Here is a 22,318-nt window from a genome sequence, read left to right as displayed (position 1 = left end):
GCACCAACTGTAGAATGAACAAAAAAATGAACAGGATAACAAGGCAACCCAGGATGCTCCTATATCAAAATGACTTTATTTCATGGTCTTTATTCATCCTCTAATTGTTAGGATCCCTTAGGTGACCCAAGTGTACCTTGATGCTCTCTTGGAGGACCTTCATGCTCTCTTGGTGCTCCTACACTAGAATGGTTGTCTAATAGATTTACACTAGATGTCTAAATGTTGCAACTTCACCATTGACAACGCACAATGAAAGGACGTATTGCTAAATTCATAGAGGTACCCAAAAAAATTAATTGATTATGTGTTATACAAATATATGTATTCTTCATAGTTGCATCTGATTCTCATGTTGTATCATTTTGAGCTGTTGACATCATAGATTCCTCCACATCTTTATCAGCATATTAATGAGGGAGTCATTTTTATAGTGGCTAGTTCTTGTAAAAATTTTGCTATAGATCTAGTTAGGAATTGAAACAAACATCCAGGGAAAAAATATTGAAGAAATACAAAGCTACCGAGAATTTAAAAAATGTATTGATTCAATGTATTCTCCATAAAAAATCTTTACACTATTGCATGATTTATATAACAAATCAATGCATAAACATAGGAATCTGAAACTAGTGCTCAATTGTTTGACGGAGCAAGTATGATAAAATTAACCCAGTTGTCTTTGAGTTTAAACATGCAAAGAAGACTAGAGACTGCGATATCACCGTTCAAACTGGATCTCACTGCTTAAAACATTGAGTTAGAATTAATAACATCAACAACCCCCCTTAATTCTAACTAAGGAATATAGATGTAAATTTAAATAAATGAGATAAGAGGGAAAATCTACAAACCTTGCTTTAAAATCTACAGAGAGAAATTCTTTTGTGACATGAAAAATATTATGGATATCTGTCAAATCATAACCGCCAAAGTGTTGAATGAAGAACCTCCTTTGAAACCAAGATCAAGATCAAGATCAATCTGCATGAGTGTCCCCAACAACACTACTCGAACAATAAAAAAAGGCAAAACATCTATCAATCAAATCAAAGCTATAGTAGACAATAATCTGCATAGCTCCCACAAACAATGGATAAATGGTGAACATAGACAAAACATCTACCATTCAAGGATGCAGCTAACACATGAGTCTATATGAGCGACCCTAACGACACTACTCAATCATGCAAGAATAAGTTGCTGATTGAAAATACAGGTGTCAGTTATCTATAAATCTAAGTATGGAAGCAAATGAAGAATTCACACCAAGAGGCATGACAAATCCACAAAAGTAGTGCATCACTAGAAAGAAAATATTGGCAAGATCTATGCAAAGAGAGCATGATCTTGGCCTATCTCTAAATCATGTCCAACCTTTGATGTCGTAACATTTCGATCCAAGCCTCTGCTTGTGGGCCTAAGCAGAATTGGTGGCATCTACTCAAAATAATTGAATGGCATGATAAAGACAGACGCTCAAAATTCCATCTTGGAAAACTCGATCTTTAATACCTGTAAACAAAAAAATACATTTATTTTCCTAGCAGCCTTAGCTCTGATAACATGTAAAATTTTTATTATAGATCTAGTTAGAATTAAGGGAGATCAAAACCCTAAAAATGTCTAACCTAAGTTACATCAAAATAATTAATAAAAGAATTAATTATTAGATGCCTAAAATTTAGCTTAACTAGACTAGAGTTAATTAGAAAATATTTAATTACTCTAACACCTCCGCTTAAGATAAACTTAGGGAGTAGCTAAAAACCTAGAAACTACTACTAAAAGAAGAAATTGGTCCCAACAAAAAAGGCCTAATGAGGTACCCAAGCACAACGAAATCATTGAGAATGGGAGAAATAGAGAAAACCACATGAGAAAAACCCTACTCTAAAAAGAGATGGAAAACATGCTGAAAGAAACTAGTGAAGGACTAAAGAAGCCTCCAAACTAGGGAATGTCCTAGAAGATAGGAACAAAAGATGATCATGTAGAACAACAGTGGAGTATGTAGAAGCTGCAAAGCTCTATCAAAAGTAATTGCTAATCTGAAGATCCTTCACTGAAATAAACCTTGATCAGATAGAGAAGACTGTAATATGCATCGAATCAGAAGGCACACAAAGGCAAACAACTAAACTTGAAGATATAGATGGCATAAAATACCAAAGCCTAAAGAGTTGATCAAATGAACCAATTAAGTATGAGAAACAACAAAAGAACCCCCCCCCCCCCCCCCCCCCCATATGTAGATAAGGGTGAGGTGACAGACAACTGGAAAAGTGGGCCAAAAGAACTGCATGTCAAGGAACTATGATCAGGATGCACAAAAGAATAGATATGTGTGTACTAAAGTGATCAATCTCAGACACGTCATGAGGCTAATGTCACGGAAGGGACACTCACTGGACAAAGGAAGATGGCAAACAAAGGCAAAACATCAACCCCCCATGGCACTTTATCAGAGTGGTGCATGTACAATAAGGTACAAGATATGGTGAATTTCAAGAATACAATAATCTACATGATTGTCCTCAGATGAGACTACTCAAATCAAAAGGCAAACAACTGAAACGAAAATATAGATGCAACAAGGCACTTTATCTCAATGTGTTTGCAAGAATGCATACAAATGATATCTAAATAGGCCAAAAGAGACATAAGACTAATACAATAAATAGTACAAGTCACGATGAATCATCTAAAGCAACGAAATCGATCCCTGGACCTAAAACAACCAAGTTATCCACCAGAATGCATAAATGCATAAAATTGAATAGAATGTGCCTATAGTAGAATATGAAAAAACAACCAGCATCATTGGAAAAAGCTCAAAAAGACATTTCCAATGATATAAAGATTTCTCAAATCGGAGATCAGATGCTCAAGATACGTCCTCCGAAGTGCAAAATTGAACTCCTAACTCTGACAGTAGAAAAAGATATCAAAAAAGCATCGAAACTAAAAACCCCTATTGAAACATATCTAAAAGAGTCGATGCCAAATTAAAAACCGGTGGCCAAGTAGAGCATGTTTGGAAAAGTGTCATAAAAGCAATCACAATACAAATTAATTATGACCTAAATTAAAGTACAAAAATTGATAGAATTAAACTATATGGTTGAAAACTGTGTGTTTTCTTATATATTCTATTTTTAGTTTTGTAATGTTTATTTTCGTGATGGTTTTCTTTGTGGGTTGTTTACTTGGCCAAGTTAAGATGTGCACCAAAGACATTTTTGAGATTTTTTTAATGATTATTTATTTTGATGTCATGGTGTAATTTGTTGTTTGAATTGAGATTCATGTCTTATGAGCTTTATGATATTGAGCATTTATGAGAACTTGGGTATTGAGAACCAGTGTTATTTTGGGTTGCCTGTTAAGGAGCCAAATTTGATCAGTATTATTTTTGTGATATGAGACACAATTGTGGTTTGTGAGTTTGGGAAGGTAGTCTAGATGCTTGTCTATGAGAATGGCTTGCAATGGGGCTCGAAGCCCAAAGTAGCTGCCAAAGTAACTCATTGTAAGTTGTGTAATTAGTGATAACATAATAATTAAAATATTTTAAAACCATTAAAAAGATAAAGATTTTGTCTCAGCCATGCCTTGAGTGCTTGTAGAAGCTAAGGATGGGAATGGGATGATACCTAGTGAGAGGTATGACTAGTTTGTCTCATCTTCATAAGAGGGTATTCTGGTTCCATATGTGTCAAGTTGAGGCTCTGGGGTCTAGAATGACCAATCCAACATAACTCAATGCTTCAGGGTCTAAGGTCTAATGAGAGACCAATCCAGGGTAACTCGAGTAGTTTGACCATGTGATGACACTCCCTAGTATGTAGTCTAAGTCTCCTTCGTAAATTTTGTATTTGCCTCTAGTGGCGTATTTATTGGTGGTGTTTTATAGTTGGATGTATTGATTGCTAATTATTTACTTTCATTGATGACAGTTGGTGATTTGTTAGATGTTGTACTTTTGAAATATGACTTTTGACTTGAATTGGATATCTTTAATTGATGTTATCTCTTGATTTTTGATACTTGATTTATACTTGACATTTGTATGTTGGCTTCATATGTGGTGATGGTATTAAATTGAGTGTCTTTTTTATTTGGATTATCTTTCCTTTTTTTGTAGTTTATTACCCTTGAAGTAGATTTGGCTATCAGGATTCCTTGCCTAAGATTGTTTTATGGTTTGATATTTGTTTGTGTGTCGTTCATTATATTCTTTGCACGGTGGGAGTGGGAGCCTGACTAAGTGACCACATGGTCGGGAGTTAGTGCCTTCTTACCATTTGCGTCCCTCTCAGATTTGGAAATGTTGGATGCTCGTTATATAGTTATACCATTATCATTATTATTCTTATCTCAGAGACTTCTATTTAGTTGATGTATATATGTTATCATGTAACTTGTATGTTGTTATACTTGTATCTATTCTCGCATACCCTATGACATGTGAGTGGATTCTAATTGTAATTTGGTTTGAGGAGTGAAATCTAAGGGTTGGAACATTGTATTTAGGTGGATTTAATACTAGAACCAGATTTGCAAGAGATCATTCAACTTTGTGTATCAAATTGACTACTTGATCCATTATCTCGCGAGTCGTTCCAAAGGCAAACCTAGGTTTGGCATGCATGAAACCATTCTCCATGCTCAGTGAGCAAAACAAGGCATCCCCTAGTATTTACCCATCCAACTAGACCTAACAAAGTTGATAGAATGGTCTAACGATGAACAGATTGAAAGATGCTCCATTTAGCAACTTTCCAATGTACAACAATGCAAGATTTTGTGTCACGTAATACATACTCACAAAACCAAACCATGTGGAGCATCAAAAAATTGAGCAACAAGCACTTGGACCTTAGGAACACATTTCGGGCACACTTCATGTAACTTTGATACCTGTCATGAGGTCCAAGATAGCACCCTCTAAAAATTGTTGTTCAGATTGACTTAGTGCACCTCTGGGACACCTAGAACTGTCATGCGCAAAAGCATTCTTGATGCTCGGTGAACAAAATAAGATGTCCCCTAGTGTTTACCTAGATAACCTGATCTAACAATGCTGACATAATAGTCTTACAACGAACAGATTGAAAGATTCTTCATTTAGCAACTTTCCATTGTGCAACAATGCAAGATTTTGTATCAAGTGAAATGTGCTCGCCAAAACCAAACCATATGGAGCATCAAAAAATGCAGGTACACCTTGGGAACACCTTCCTTGGGCACTTCACAAAACTTTGATACCCATCACAAGGTCCAAAACCAAACATTTTCACCCCCAACACGGAAAGCTATCCATGCATGCATCATCGAATCATCCATGTACCCACGTGTAGACAAAGGTACCAAGCGTTCGTACACAACATCAAACATGCACAGAGCGAAGCATAGGTAACTCAGATCAGATGTAGCAACCTGCAACACTTTTATCAAACGAAGCTTAGCACAACACCTGTTCATATACGTGCTTCAACCGGGATTGCCCACTAGCTACGCGCCCATTATAACTAAGATGCCAAATGCTGAACTATACTAACTGTGCTGGACCTTTATGCCAAGGAAAAAACTGAAACCCGGCCGTGTATTAGATTTCAGCATATAGTTAATGCTGCAATCTAATTTGAATACTTTTGTATTTTTGTATGAAAACAATGTACATAACAGTAGATATCCTCAGAAAATCAGAGAGACAAAAATCAAATCATTAAACGTGAAATCCAATAAATATCTACTCCCAGATATGCTTTTCCATTACATGAATAGACAGGCGCTATATTATTTACTCCCATCAGATAGATCTAGTTCTAGTTTATAAGTATATCAATGAAACTTATTTTTACAAGCATCAGTAAATCCTACTTTCTAAAGTATTTGAACCTCCCAACTCTTATCTTCTGAAACTGGCAGCGTCTTTTTTAGACTCCAAGAAAAATAAAACCATAATCGCAATACCTTTAATATCCTTCCAGGCTGCCATCTGTCAAATTACAATATTTCACTGCAACAGTCGTCTACGTTTTGAAAACAATGCTAGAGTAGAGTGTTTATTGGGATTCATCTGACCATCTGTTATTGATATCATAACCTGCAAAGCTGAGGAACACATCAACAATTTAAGAGTTTTAACAATCGAATTTAGGTCCTTTTAGATCAGACCTGGATATACATAATTTCAACTATCTTGTTCATAAACTTATTTGTAAAAGCAGATAAAATTTATCAAGCTCTCTGGTTTTGTGACACAATAATATCTTATTTTTTAAACATTCTTTACGTTCTTAGGAGTTGTGACCCAATAAGATTATTTCTACTCATTTGGGAACCTTGTTCTTCCTATATGACCATTAATATTCATTTGAAAAATATGTACCGATATAAAATTCGTTTTGACAAAATGCACCAATACATGCAGCACTTGCAATTTAACGGCAGCAAAATATATAAGGGATTCAAGGTTTTCTTTCTTAACAAATAAAGGTTTTTGTCCCATAGATCTCTCACCCCAGCTTGCTTTAAAGTTTGAACATGTAAGATTTTTAACATTCAATTATATGATTTCAGATATTCCATAAAATTTAAAATTATAACAAGAACAAATATAACTCGAAATGGAATTTTTTGTTTCTAAATGAACTTTATTACTCTTCCATTCTATGCAATGTCATCATTGAAACTCAACCTGCTATTGTAAATAACAATCCATTCAAACAAGTTCCGAAGCCTTGAACAGTAAAAGAAAATAAATTCCACATATAAATATTGTTGATACACTTAAAATGAAAACATTGCTAGGTAAAATTTAGCTGTAAATATAATTGATAAAACTCTCATCTTGTCATCCAAACTGTCATTGTGGAGATTTAAAATAATCATCTCCATGCAAACCAGTACACAGTTGACATAATTATGAAAAACAAGAAGCAGATTTTGGGCTAAAATCTTGCCATAAAACAAACAAAGATAGCAGTACTAACAACAGAACTTGCTGTAACTCCAACAAGAACAGACCTATATTCTCTTCACCTAGTAAATACTCGGCAACATTATAACCCTGCAACACTAACTCCCAAAATTCATGAAGACAATGAACTCAAAAGCATTTTCTGTGGACAATTGACGGTCCAGACTCATCATACTCTGACTTTGCAATCCACATCTGCATTAAAACAAAAATAATCATTCGCATCTACACTTAATTTAGATACACTCCATGTAGATATAAAACATAAAATTTTATCAGATCACAGAATAAGAAACATTAAAAATACTGCCGGTGATTACCTGTTGGAATGTACTAAGAGATGCCAAAATTGACCCACCAATCCAAACACTGTACTTCCTTTCAGGTGGTGCAACAACTTTAATTTTCATACTGCTCGGGGCAAGAGCAGTGATTTCTTTGCTCATACGATCAGCAATGCCAGGAAACATTGTAGACCCTCCACTGAGAACAATGTTTCCATAGAGATCCTTCCTGATATCCACATCACACTTCATAATGGAGTTGTAGGTTGTCTCATGGATACCTGCAGCTTCCATTCCAATCATAGAAGGTTGGAACAATACTTCAGGGCACCTAAACCGCTCTGCACCAATCGTAATCACTTGTCCATCTGGAAGCTCATAACTCTTCTCGAGGGAGGAACTGGTCTTGCTTGTCTCAAGCTCCTGTTCGTAGTCCAGTGCTACATAAGCAAGCTTCTCTTTCATATCACGAACAATTTCACGCTCAGCAGTAGTGGTGAATGAGTACCCTCTCTCAGTCAAGATCTTCATTAAAGCATCTGTCAGATCACGTCCAGCGAGATCCAACCTAAGGATAGCATGGGGAAGTGCATATCCTTCATAAATTGGAACAGTGTGGCTGACACCATCACCAGAATCGAGAACAATTCCTGTAATACATATTCCGCACTTATGATTGTTAGTCTAAGGCAATTTCAAGGATAGAAGAGCATTTATTAAAATATTGGTTGTATGTTGCAAAAATATGGAAGACACACTCACCGGTTGTACGACCACTTGCATATAGAGATAAAACGGCTTGAATAGCAACATACATCGCCGGTGTATTAAATGTTTCAAACATAATCTGGGTCATTTTCTCTCTGTTTGCTTTCGGGTTAAGAGGTGCCTCAGTGAGAAGAACAGGATGTTCTTCTGGAGCAACTCGAAGCTCATTATAAAAAGTATGATGCCAGATCTTCTCCATGTCATCCCAGTTAGACACAATTCCGTGCTCAATTGGGTACTTCAATGTGAGAATACCTCTTTTAGATTGGGCCTCATCACCTACGTACGCATCCTTCTGTCCCATCCCCACCATGACTCCAGTGTGTCGAGGTCTTCCCACGATACTGGGAAACACTGCCCTGGGAGCATCATCTCCAGCAAAACCGGCCTGGCATGAAAAGACGGAAAATGCTTTAATTTTTACAGTATTTTTCATCTAAATATGAACCAGTGGGATGGCAATTATACCAGAACATACCCAGAAACTCTATGATATCAACCAACAGAATTTCTATGATGGCCAGAACTTAATAGCTGTCAACTGACGGAAGTTAACAAAACTCACCTTCACCATTCCAGTTCCATTGTCACAGACGAGGGGCTGAACGTCCTCTGCATCGGCCATCTTGTAATACGCTGCTAAAAAAGTACAGTCTACAATGGAGGAAGTTAGGCAGCTATAAGCATTCGGAACAAAGGAACTAAATGGTCGTTGAAAAAAGATTAATGTCTTTACTATGTAGATGTGGCAATTAAACAATTATTACAATCATGGACATACGCATAACAATCAGGGTTGGCCTAATCCATGGCATAGAAGAGGTTCACATTGGCATTCAAATTTCTACAATTAAAGGCATTCAAGAATGACCCAAACAGAGCACCGACCAAAAATAACCATTTACTGATATATGGGAAGGCTCGGAATAAAGCGAACCAGGCAACACTGAAATTGGTAAAATGAATAAACAAATTGACTGCATGACCTAAGAAAATCATCCGATCCAAATCTACGATGACATAAATAAAAACAACTTTCATACACGTTCAATCTTTATCTTACAACGTATCATATAGAAAACAACAATTGAGAATAATAAGGAACTGTGACTCTATCAAGACACCAAAAGAAATTCATTCAACAAAATTACTTCTACATCAAACTATCATTTGCTATCCTAAAATCCTCAGCCGGGTTAGATTCCTCAGAAAATTGGCCAGTGGGAAGGAAGGAAGTCATATAGACCAGTCACTGAAAAATAAGCCAAAACGAGGTATTCAAGCCACTATTTGGGAATATGTTTAATTGCACATAAACACTCATCTAATGAAAAACAACGAAACAAGATGGTTAAGGCAAGCATAATAACAGTGTCATCCAAAACAAATTGTATGTTCAAAATGTTTAATTAAAAACAATCTGATAAGAAACAACACTACAAAATGGCATGAGGAGGAAGATCGTTCATAAATTACAAGTAGACAGAAAAACCCTCTCCAAAAACAACAAAATAGAGCCCTTATGACACAACACAACAAAACCAAACCTGTAAGATTTCCACAATCCTTAATTTTCAGGGATTCAATTGACTAAAAGAATTATCATCAACGTTTCAGATCACTCTCTGTAATCCAACATCAGAATGCCAGAAAACATAATATGTTATTTTATACTTAACAGAAGTATTTCCTTGGGCAATTCTGATGATCGAGTGCACCGACCATTCATCCTTAACATAAACATTACGAAAAAAGGCAATACAAACCCTGTACTATCGATTCAAAAAAAATAAACAAAAAAGGATTGAATTCCCAATGCGCCATAACAAAGTAGGGTTTTGCAGCACGATTATGAATAAAGATCGGATCTTTAGATACCCGATCCCGTCAGAAATAACAGATTCGGATACCCAACGAAGATCCGAATCCACCGATAATCAAGCAAAGTTCCAAAAAGCTTACAAAGAATTCAGGAACAAAAACACCGCAATGCCAATAAAAACATCAGGCCGGAGGTCCAAGGATCGAATCCTACCGTCAAAACAAAATTATAAAGACCAAAAGCGCTCTAAAAACTGAATCTCATCATAAACACAGAGAGGGAATCTGAAATCCGTAAGTAGTTGACAGGCGAAAAGAAAAGGAAAATGCATACCTTACAATGAGGGACGCTGATCAGTAGATTAGCTTTCCGCCTGACGACGGCCCGTTTACAGTGAGGAAATGAACAAATCGCAGAAGTCTCTCGATAGTCTGTTTAAAGACCTGCGGCCGAATTTACTCCAAATTACACAAATTATAACGAAATGAAATGCACATGGAATCCACTGACATACAGCCTAACACTCAAATCCCACCGCTCGTCCAACGTGCCGGCGAATCTGGACCCTCCTTTCCGAACCCCGCACTGCGGTTCGAACCAGGCTCAGTTAAGTTCTGTGAAAGTAAAATCGCGACTCTGGTCAAACTGATCTAACGGCTCAGAAATACGAATGAAGATCGAACGATATTAAATTTTCACGGCGAGGCTTTGCTTTTTATGCCGGTTTCTCTCTATTCCTCGCCGGCGATTTTTTTAAGGCCGACAAAAGTGAGTTGGAGGGAAAATTCCGATTGTAAGTATTGTTGTGTGGACCCCACTTTGAAGGTCGCTTTGTGATGCCAGCTGGCAGATTTGGAGAAGAATTTGGAATAATGCTAGCTGGGTGCAGATTTAGCTTAAGCGGCAAGATACTATGCGTGCGTCCTACGTGGCACTAACGTTACGTTTGTTTGTGTGTTGCATATATTGTAGTATTTGTGTGAGAAAAAACAATGTTGGACCTATACATTTGATGTTGGGGATGCTTAAAAAAATATGTTTGGATTATGTTTTTGGATGGGCCCTCCACTAAATTAGGGATATGCTACTCTTAGATGTAGGGGTCAAGATGAATAGTTTTATTTATTATTTATAAAATAGTGTTATATATATTTAAGTAAAATGTGGATGCAAATAGTTATATTTCTAGCTTCTCTGGTGAGGTAACACTTTGGAGTATAAAAATGTAAACAAGATTGGTAAGCATAAGTATTAGCAGTGGGAGGAAGGAGAATCACAACTATCTTCTTTAGCTTACATTGCTGGGATCCAAAGTCTCCAAGAAGGTTCTATTTATTGATATAATTTTCTTTCATAGCTATCAGGTTTTCACAATCTATTTGAATATTCAAGAAAAACATTATATTTGATTGTATGAGATTTTTACCATTAACATTTCAAATTATATATCATAATTTGAAATATTGGTGATAAAAAAACTTACACAATCAAATATAGAGATTTTCTTGCATATTATTTTCCTTGTTATCTTCTTTATTTGCACAAACAAGTAAAATTGCAAGAGCTAATCGAAGAAATTTGTTGGAATCAAACTAGCTTGTAACACTTCCCACTAACCACAAAGTCAAGGCGAATAGTTTTAAGTTTTAATGGTGATAATTATTTGAGAAGTTTTTGGAAGTATTATTTAGATGTATGGATAAATCATGTTCACACTTATTCAAAAAATATAGGTCGATATAAAGGTTGGCATTTGATCCCAACTTCGCATTTTGCAGTTAGGAGTCATTATTGGGGTATTGTTGACTCTTTATGCACCTTCCCAAGGTTCCTTTTTTGAATTATCGGTGGCAACATAGACTCCTAAATATATGGTCTACCATTATTAAGTTTAAGCTTGCCCACTTTGCCTAGCTTATTTTGGTTCACGCTAAAAAACTTGTGGAGTTAGATTCATGATTTCTTTCACCCCTTCTGAATTCAAACCTTTTTCGTAGCATATGGCTCTCAGAGCATTGGTCTTGTATCCCCTTCAAGTTTAGTAAGATATAATGCGCTTTCAAAGTGGAAATCCTTTTTCTTTATGGAAAGAGAGGAATGATGTCCTATTTTCTCACAACTCTATTAGTATACATATTTTGCTTTTCATTAAAGCTTGCATGTGTAATAATGTGATGTCCTATGTTCTAGGCTCTACTCATTTGTAATTTGTTATGCAGGCTATGTCTGTTTATATTTTGTTGTCCATAGTCTCAATGTTTGACTTGTGAAGGGTGATCTCATATCCCCTCCTTTTTTTGTGAATATTGTACTTTATTTTATATTATTGAAATAACTAAGTTATATATAAATAAAATAGGTCAATAAATATTGAATAAAAAACTAGGAACTAAATCTTAATTAATGTTACATAACTTCCTTAATGTGAAACTCATCGCTTTTATGAGATTTTTATTTTCTTGATTGTAAAAATATAGCAATTTTACTCTTTATTATTGTATTGTTACTTTCACACGGTAATGATTTATTTTGATTTGTTAAATGTCAATAGCATACAAGAGTGTCTTTACTAACTTTTGAAAAAGAAAATAGAAGAGTTTAGCTTGTATGGAATTGTGATGATATTTATCTTTGTAAGGTCAGAAATTGCATTTCTTGCCTATCTAGATCATATTCTAGCATTTCAGGCCTTCTATACCTAGCATGCTTGATGCAACTCAATTTTGATTGTAATTTTGGCTTCTCATCCCCAAGTAAGAACCCAAGTTCCCATTTGTGACCACATTGGAGGGAGCAAGGTGCCTTGGGCATCCTAGAGTGGGAGTGGGTTGACCTAGGGAACCCGATCCCTAATTCTTGGGCCCAATATGAAACCACCTAACAAACACCTTATTTGAGCAAAAACATTTAAATTCATGTTGGCATGCTTTGATTTTAATGCCTCAAAATGGAGTGGAGAGGTATATAAGTAAATTATTCTCCTTCGTTTTATAAGAAACTCAATCAAATAAAGTGTAATTCAATACCTCAACAATAATTTATCATCTCATGTCCTGGAGTAAGAGATCAAGCATCCAAGGCATCAAAGAAAAGGAGAAATTTGCATATCTAATCATTTTTTTGGAATCCATGTGTAGTGCCTACCCCTAGTTTACTTTTCAGTTATTATTGCCAAACTCTTTTAGGCCAACTTATGTTATGTTTGATGGTTAGCGGTGTTTGATTTTTAGATTATTGGATATTGTTTCATACTCAGTTGACTATATGATGAGATTACTTTGGTACTAGTTATTTCATGTATGCATGATTATACTTTGTTGATGATTGTTTACAATGATTCCAATTATTTAATGACGTTAGTTAGATGAATGATTTATATGCATTTTCTATGGATACTTACCCCATACTTGCATGTGTATGTTGTATGTGTATGTTTTCTTTATGTTTGATGTTTCTGATGTAGTTGATGAAGGGAGTTGTAGTCACTTGCTAGTTGGGATCTACACGATGCACCATTTGTTGCCATTGCCTATTTAGTTTGGAATATATATGTGTTTGTACATGCGTGGATTTTATGCAGATTGCAAGTAACAAGTATCGACTTCCCTGAATTGCCAGGATGAGCATACCCTATCGCAATATCTCAATGGTAAGAGAGGGTAAATAACTCTCGAGTATAAATCCTATCCTTAAAACAATTTGTCCTAAAAAGTAGGGTAAGTATCTGAGATGTTACCCTTCCAAATTTGTCATATGACGTAAATTTGTGATTATAACCCTTGAGTTTGATCTAGTATGTTGTATTTTATGATGAGTTTTCATAGTTTGTCTTGTGGGTCTATGGTGATTTTTTTTGTTAATGTAATCAAATTAAAAGAATATTTAATAATTTAATTTAATGGAAAATTATTAAGATAATTTCAATATTTGATTATATTTACTAAATTGCGAAATTAATTAAATAAAAGAATTAAATTTAAAGATAAAGTTATAATTCTAATTTTGGAGCGCAATAATATTTATTTAATTTAATAATAATATATCTAGGAGATCATTTTTAAATAAATGCTAAATATTATTATTACTTAATAAATAGTTTTATCAAAAACACTTCAAAAATTAATTAGAGAGAGAGAGAGAGAGAAATTAATTTAATAAAGATATTTTAAATTGCAAAAAGTGTGCATGAATATTTAAAAGGTAATAAAATATTAAAAGATAATTGATCAACGATTTCCCTCTCATGATTGCACAATCAGAGTCCTAAATTTAGGGGAGAACTCTTTATAAGAGACGGGGAGTTCATTTATTAGGGACCAGGATTTTGGAGATGAGATTTTCGAAAAGAAGGGTTTCAAAAGATATTTCGTGTGTGCTTCATGCATTTGCGTATTAGCATCAGATTTAGGTAGAATCTTGTGGTTTATTCACACAGCGATTTTTGTTCTTCAAATTCTTGTCTTCTTCGTGTCTGATAAATCTATTTTTTTAGAGTTTTATTTAAGATGAATCTTTCATGGTAAATGTGTCGAGCCTAAAGGTCATCATAGAATCATACATGGTTGCATCCGAACAAAAAGTAAATGAGCTTAAATCTTAGATTCATTTTATTAACACTAAACCTGAAGTACAATATTAGATTTGCAAGATTATGGGATACAAAAAAGGTTTGTTTCCCTGTAAATATTTGGGCATTGCTTTAGAGAAAGGTTCGAAGTCCAGTAAGGTTTGGATTAACACTTTGGAAAAACTGGATGTTAGGATAGGTAGTTGGAAAGAGCAAAAAGATCAGATTTGTTTTATTTGCCATTCCCACTTTTCCTCTTTCATGTCTCCCTCTTTCCAAGCGTCTCCTCAAATTTGAAGGCAAGCTCACGAATTTTCTTTGGAATGATTGTAAGGAAGATAAAAAATTGGCTCTCATCAAATGGGAGAATATTTGTAAACCTGAGGACATGGAGGGGCTAGGGATTAAGAACTTACAATGGCAAAATGTAGCTGTTGCCTATTTTTGCCCCGCTAAAGATTTGAATTCAAATGCAGCACACCCAACAGCTACTTCCCATCTTTGCATTATTTTAATGCCTAGGAAATATTGAAAAAATGAACAAAAAAACCTTATGTTATTTCTTTATTCCTAATTTTGCTTCGCAGGCCTGCAATTTCTGTGCCATCAGATCTCGCACAAATCTACGGTGGGCGCTTTCCTACATTTTGAAAATGCACGACCTTTAAACATTGTGGGGAAACCCCTTAACGATGCGTGGCAAGTGGGTCCATGTCCTCTTGTTGGCCGCAAGGTGGACAAGGTAGCTGGTGAGCTGGCAGATCGATTGGTGCCCACTTCCTTGCGTTCTGAGCTTCATCAAACTTTTTGACAATGTGGGCAAGCGCCCTAGTGACATGCATCTGGATGATGTCATGGCTGATCTCACAGAGGTTTAAAAGGCATAGATTCTGAGCACCGTAGATTCAAATCAAATCAATGGTTGGTGCATGCCTGCAAGATGAAGTTACAAGAAGATGAAGGAATGTGGGCATGCCCCTTTGTGACACTTGTCCCACGACCTCACATGTTTTTGGTTGTACCTTCTACCGTCAGATCTCTCGAAATCAACGACTGGTGCTTCCCCACATTAACAAGATGTAAGGAAATTAAATAATGCAAGCAAGCGCCTCACTGATGCATGTCCTTGTGGGGTCGGGTTCGTTCCACATATTGCAGAGCGATGCCAGCTGATTGCCAGGTCAGATGCTGAGTATCTCTGGGGCCCAGGGATTTCGAGGGGACAAACGTAGTATATGGGGATATTTCACAATCATTGATCTCGTAGAGATCAACGATCCGGGCTTTCCCGCATTATGAAGTTGCATGAAGATTAAACAATGCGGGGAAGCATTTTGGTGACACCTGTCCCAGATGACGTCACGGGCCTACCTTTCTCACAGGGTGATGCATGAAGAATTCTTACGGTCCGATGTGAACAGATCCACAGCCGAGGCTTCCCCGCATTATCAAGATGTGAAGATTTTAAATATTGCAGGAAAGCACTTTGCTGTCGTGTGTCCCTGTGGGGCCTATCTCTTCGTGAGTCGTCAGGTGATTCTAGATGGTGCCGTGTCATGTTGAGTTGTTGAACAAGTTGCCAAGGTGGTGCCAGGTGTCATGGGCCCAAATTATATGAGCAAGTGCAAGTACGAAAGATTTTCTTGATCGTTGATCTTGTGGAGATCAACGACCAGGGCTTTCTTACTTTATCAAGATGCGAGGAGAATAAAAATTATGGGAAAGTGCCTAAAGGGCACGTGTCTCAGCGACCTGGCTAGGGTATCAACAGTGCTAACAATTAATGAACCGCCACAGTCAGGGTTTTGGGGTGGCGCAGTTAGTTTAAAAAGGATGGTCAACTTGGGAAGACCCTGCGAGGTGGCAAAAAGATAAAAGACCATTGGTCCACGTGGCTCATTCTCATCACAGTGTCCAGTTGACCTGCTGACCTTGATGATTCATGAGTTAGAAATGAAGGAATTCAAAGTTTTCTCGCACAATTTGATCCCTGTGATCAATGCCAACCACTCCGAGATAATTGCTAAGCTCAAAAGACAAAGAGGAACACTCCACCATTTTTTATCCGATCTATCTACCTGTTCAAAACTATTTATGGCACTGTTTCTGTCATCTCAAGGCATGTTCCAACGAAGATCAAATATCATTACATCTGGATCGCCATGATTATTCTCTGCAAGACTTAATGGCAGTGGTTGTCGAGTAACTTCAATAAGAGGACATCTCAGTTATGAATGCACTATAAAGGCAATTTTTGTAAAGATTGGACCCTTCTTTGACTTCTCTGATATTGCTCTGCAAATCTTCAGTGTAAATTCCCTTTGCCTCTGAACTGTATGGCATTTTGCCTTATCTCCTTTAGCCATTGATGTAAAGTGCAAGAACTATTTGCCTCTCATTGGTGTTTTGTGGATATCTGCAATCTGCATGACTGTATCTCTTTTGGCCTACGAATGATATATAAGTGAATCTTCTCTTTCCTTGTGTCATTCATCTGGGTTTTCTGATCTGCATGTGGTTGTTAGATTAAAACAAGTTTGAATGTGTATATCTTTTGGTGTCATGATGGTTCAATAGTGCATGTATGGGCAGAGATTGGTTTGAACACTCTATTTTGGTGCATCACCTCCTTAGACTAAAATAGGTAGATTTTCTTTCCATGCATTCCTTCTCCCTTTTCCTCTCCAAGAGTAGTTAGGTGCACCCTGATAGTAAGAGGAAGCTTGCCTTCTCCTGAGATTCAACCTCATAATTCAAGTCCCATAGCTTGGAGGTTGTTTCCATATTTCACAAGGTTGTCCTTAGGTAAGACTTTGGACAAGGGTACAAACCTCTATGACAATAGTAGCTTTAGGTGCCAAATTAATGTGGCATCTCTTTAAGGAAAGAGATCACAAGTGGGCTAAGATTTTATATAATAAATATCTTAATGCGGATGATCCCCTATCAATTTTTAGAATGAAGAACCTTCCCAGAGGGTCTAAAAGTTGGAATTTTATGATTAAGTGTTGTCAATTGGTCTGCAAGTATCTAACATGGGATGTTGGTATGGGTGATGAGGCCTTATTTTTGGAGGACTCTTGGGATAGTCACCCTCCAATAGATTCTAGATCCATCCCTAAGGAACTCAAAAAAAATTAGTCATTCTATGGGGAAATAAAGTCAGTAACTACAAGACAAAGATTACTACGAAAGGTATCTCTAGATGGGTTTGGAAACCTTTGGAAGGTGTGGAAGTAGATTCGGCTGCTATAGAGGCCTATGAAAGATTTTGATAGATAGGAAAATTAAGCAATCTGAGAGGAAAGATAAACTTATCTGGGCAGTATCAAATGATGGAAAATATAGCGTGAAAAATGGATACAAAGCTTTGATACACTCACAAAAATGGGATAAAGTGGAAATTTCACTCAATCTTTGTTGGGACGTTGCCCATCTTTCCAAGGCAGTATTCTTTTTATGGTTGGCTTTTCAGAACAGAATCTTGACGGCAGATAGGTTATGTAAACTTGGCTTTCAAGGTCCATCTATGTGTCTGTTATGTAAACATAACACCAAGGACTTGGACCATTTATTATATAGCTGTCCATTCTCCCAAGTATGTTGGGAATGGCTCAAACTTAGGTTAGGGTGGTCAATGCCTTTGTCGAAATCCTTCCTTGACCTTCTCAAAGGTTGGCCCTCAAACTTGGTTAAAGGCATTTATAATAAAATCTGGAATATGCGCCCTTCCATCTTGGCATGGGAAATCTAGAAAGAAAGAAACAGATGCATTTTTTGAGACTGAGAATTGAAACTAGAAGAGTTATTATTAAAAATTGAGGCTAGCATAGTGGAAATAACTAATTCCCATCTCAGAAACACCAGGAAAAAAGAAGGCTCTTTCTCTATCTGGGATGGTTAGATGAAAAAGAATTGGATTAACCTGATTAACCCTCCTATAGTCCATTACAAGAAAAGCAAGGAGGCTAGGGAAAGATGCAAATGGTCTCCCCCTCCAAAAGGATGGTTTAAACTCAATTTTGATGATGCAGCTAGAGGTAATCCAGGTACGGTAGGAATTGGTTGTATCATTAATGATGATATAGGCAATTGGATAGCCAAAAAAGCCATGTCTATTCAACCTACCTCCAACAATCTGGCAGAATTAGAATCCTTGGATAAAGGTTTGCAACTTTTTCATAAGTTAGGTCTATCTAGAGTTATCATAGAGGGTGACTCACAGATCATCCTAAATGCGGTCAGGAAATGTGCCACCCCTGATTGGGTCATTAATTATAAGCTGGAAGAAGTCCTTGATCTTCTAGATTGGTTTGTAGATAGTTGAATATGTCATATATTTTGAGAAGGTAATCAAAAGGCAGACTCTTAGAAAACAAAGGAGCTGATGGTGTTAACTTCCAAGTTTTCTAGGATGTATCGCTCACACGTTTATCTTAGTTATTTTTCAATTCCTAGGTCATCCTAGTTAACTCGACCTCTATTTTATTTTATTATTCTTCATAGTATGAGGTTTCTTCTAACTTTAAATTATATAATTAGGGTTTGATCTTTTTTTCTCGTGCAATTTTCTTTTAGCTTAGGATTTGCCTCTTCAATATTTTTTATTTTATCATTATTTATTTTGCCTTGAGTGTTGATTGCCCTCCCTTTTCTTTTATCATTGAGCTGGGTGGCATCATCTCCATTTTCACTTCTGATTGTCCTTTTTCATGGTTTTTTCTTTATCGTTCTATCATTATTCATCCTTCAAGTCTTGCCCATGTTTCATTTTGTTGGTGTCATCATTACATGACGTCATGCCAGATTGGGCTTCTAGGTTCTTTGTTTGCCTTAGCTTTTAATACGTTGGTATCATCTCCCTTTGCTATTGTTTGACTCTTTCTTCCCTGGTCATGGATTCCAATATTTGCATTTTCCATACTTCAGAATCGTGCACCATGACATTTCGTAGTAATGTCAAACCGGAGCGTTGGAGTAGAATCCTTAAACTAGTGGATGATATGACAAGGATTGTTGTAAGAAGAGCCATTGGTGAAGGGGTTTTTTATTATAAATTTACATGGAGGACAAATAGTGACATAATAGGCTCCTTCATTGGTTTTATGGCAAGAGCCAGGGTGGAGCTGTGGGCCATTATTAGGCTTTGTTGTAGTATCTTTGACCCAATTTGGAGGAAAGGTCTCAAATAGGCCATCAGGAGCATAGATGACAAGTTGTGCATTCCTCTTCCAAAGAAATACATGGATCTTCTGTTGGGGTCTCCAGACTTGGAGGTTTCCTATCGTCGTCCTTCTTTGATCATACGAAAAAACCTAGCCTTTTACCAGGAATGGCCCAAGATGGAGGCTAGTATCCAATTCCTTCTCCAGTGGAGGGGTATTGTTGTGGAGGAGAACAGATAATGGCTATCCAATTATCTCAATGTGTTTAATGTATATATTCAGCCCAGGGTGGTCTTCGACAATCTTGAAGCCCTAAAATTCTGTACTCCAAATTCAAAGAAAACCAGTATGGCTAAGTTTGATTTTGAATTTCCACTTAACTTCCATGTAGAGAATCCAAATGACATTTCTAAAATCATTATGGTGTTTTGGAAGTAAAATTTTCTTAGGTGTTTTGGCGGGTAGCTTTTGATGTTCCTGGAAAGTTGGTTAGGAGGCATTTTGTATTAGGGCTTTGTTCTCTGGCTTGGTAATTTCATGATCCCTGTTATGGGTATATTTAATGGACAATGTGTTTAGGATATTTTGGTCTTTTGAAAATAGCGTTGGGCTATGGGTTTTTGTTTATAACCCTTTAAATATAGATGCATGGAGGTTTTTGATATATCCTCCCCTTTGTATATGTTTATTTGCTAATTCAGATGGCAATAAACTCTGTTATTATCATGCTTATGGTTATTTTCGATTTGGAGGTTTTCATGGCCTTTGGTTATTTGTTTTGATTAGATCTTTTTGCTATCCTGACCTGGTTATGAGTGGATGTTCACTAATTATAGTTGGATTTATGGCATCCTGATATGAATGGTTAGGATTATCTTTCTTGCAATTCTCTAAGGCACTTTGTTTTCTATTGATATTTAAATGTTGCTATTATGTTATGATTATCATGCTTGGTTTCAGTTTTTCCAGCCTAATATCTTGGCATGGGTTTCACGATGTCCCATGAGCAAATCTTGAATATCTAAGTTAGTCGGCGTAATACCCCAAAATTGGCTCATTGCCATGATACCAATTTTGGTCTATTTCTGACCAATCCTAAAGACCTATTCCATTAGGCAAATTCTTATTTGGCTACTTGCTACTTGACTTAATTGTTAGATGCAGAAAACCCTAATCTACATTCATTATGCTTATTATTTAATTCTTATAGTATTTACTCATATTAGTCACATTAAACCTATTGATTAATATTTAATTTAATTACTAAGTATTTATACTTCAATCAAATTAAATTATATCCTAAGGCTAATGTACTATGGAATTAAATTTATTTAATTTAATAAATGTGCCTATTTTAATTAATTAAATGAAATTATTTAATTAAAGGGAGTATTTACTTCTAATTAATTAAACAAAGTTATTTAATTAAATAGGAAGCCATTCCTAATTAATTAAATGAAGTTATTTAATTGAATAAGAAAAGTGTCTCTAATTAATTAAAGAATTATTTAATTAAATAGAAAAGGTAATTATGAGAGTATATCTCATTTTATTAAATTAAATATCTCACCAAAATCTCTCTTCAGTTCAAAAAGGAAAATTTCCAGTTCACTATTGATCAAAAAGGAATTAAATCAGTTAACTCCTTATTCTACTCAAATTAAATCAATTAACTCCCTTTAATTTGGGAATCTTCCTTTATGACTGAACTTCACCTTCAATCCTGACCGTTGATTGAAATCGATCTCAACCGTTGATGGATTCTAGGAAAGTCTATTTAAGAGACCATCATCTCTTCATTTTGGGGGAGGATGAATTTGGAATTTGCATCAAATTGCTGCTGGAATTCATGCTCAGATTTACTCACATTTGCTCATATTTTACATACATTTGCATCCTTAGCTTAATTTCATTTAGCATAATATGCATATGATTAATCTAGTTTCCTTTACTTGTTCTTAGATTAGAATGCATTTCTCATTCTAGATTAATCTGCATTATCATATAGATTAATTTCATTTCTTAAATCCTTCGTTCTTAGAGGGCCTAGTTGCTTAAACACCTCAAATATGATGATATCTAACAAGCAATTCCCTTTAGCTAGAAGGCAATAGGTCGCCTTGCCGACTGATTTTCGGATGAACAATCCAATGTTCATCCCGGGATGAATCCGCAAATTAAGACCGTGTTGAAGTGTGTGTGTTAGCATAGGCCGCATATTCATGCATACAGCCAAAACTTCATGAATATTATGAATATTATTTGGTTTGGGGTTCCTCTACCCTCATGGGATTTTGGTTCCCAGAGTTTCTTGTATCTATGTTTGGTTTATTATTCAGAGCTTCATTTTGCATTCTTAGAAGTATGGTGTGATGGAATTCAGTTGTTTATTTATTTAATTTGATATTAGATGGCAATTTGTCTAGCAGTCTAAGCATGTCTCAGTTTTCTCTTATCGCAGATTATAAACTTATATCTTCTTAATTAGTATAATATTTATATTTAGAAGGGCTCTCCTCTATTTTGAATAGCTTTTGGGTTAGTTTTCTATTTCGTATTGTCCTATTTTGTGATTGTTTGAGTATGGTAGATGGATAGAGGTGGTGATGGTGAGCTCCCCTTTGTCTTCAGATTCTCTTATGTTTCTTGGTCGGTAAGCATAGTTAGTTTAGATAGATCGATTTTCTATTGAAAGTTTCCTTTGAACTAGATGGGATTCAATGG

The 22,318-nt window shown here is 36.0% G+C and overlaps 1 protein-coding gene and 1 long non-coding RNA gene across 2 annotated transcripts; both read right to left on the bottom strand.

Moving 5' to 3' along the window:
- Positions 1-4,579: 4,579 nt before the first annotated feature.
- On the bottom strand, positions 4,580-6,120 carry LOC149541923 (uncharacterized). The gene is made up of 2 exons (XR_016355396.1): positions 5,980-6,120; positions 4,580-5,442 (listed from the first exon to the last, which is right to left on the bottom strand). It is a non-coding gene; the product is annotated as an uncharacterized LOC149541923 (long non-coding RNA).
- A 696-nt stretch (positions 6,121-6,816) lies between these two features.
- On the bottom strand, positions 6,817-10,269 carry LOC149541922 (actin). The gene is made up of 5 exons (XM_089796980.1): positions 10,196-10,269; positions 8,606-8,694; positions 8,035-8,428; positions 7,309-7,922; positions 6,817-7,183 (listed from the first exon to the last, which is right to left on the bottom strand). Exons 2-5 carry the CDS (start codon positions 8,663-8,665, stop codon positions 7,118-7,120), a joined length of 1,134 nt encoding a protein of 377 aa, XP_089653106.1. The 5' UTR covers positions 8,666-8,694; positions 10,196-10,269; the 3' UTR covers positions 6,817-7,117.
- Positions 10,270-22,318: the final 12,049 nt, after the last annotated feature.

The sequence above is a fragment of the Cupressus sempervirens genome, chromosome 8, assembly GCF_028749045.1.
Source record: "Cupressus sempervirens isolate cs-2001-9-10 chromosome 8, ASM2874904v1, whole genome shotgun sequence".
NCBI classification, from domain to species: domain Eukaryota; kingdom Viridiplantae; phylum Streptophyta; class Pinopsida; order Cupressales; family Cupressaceae; genus Cupressus; species Cupressus sempervirens.
The sequence above is the reverse complement of the archived record's forward strand: the minus strand, read 5'-3'. Positions and strand labels throughout refer to the sequence as shown.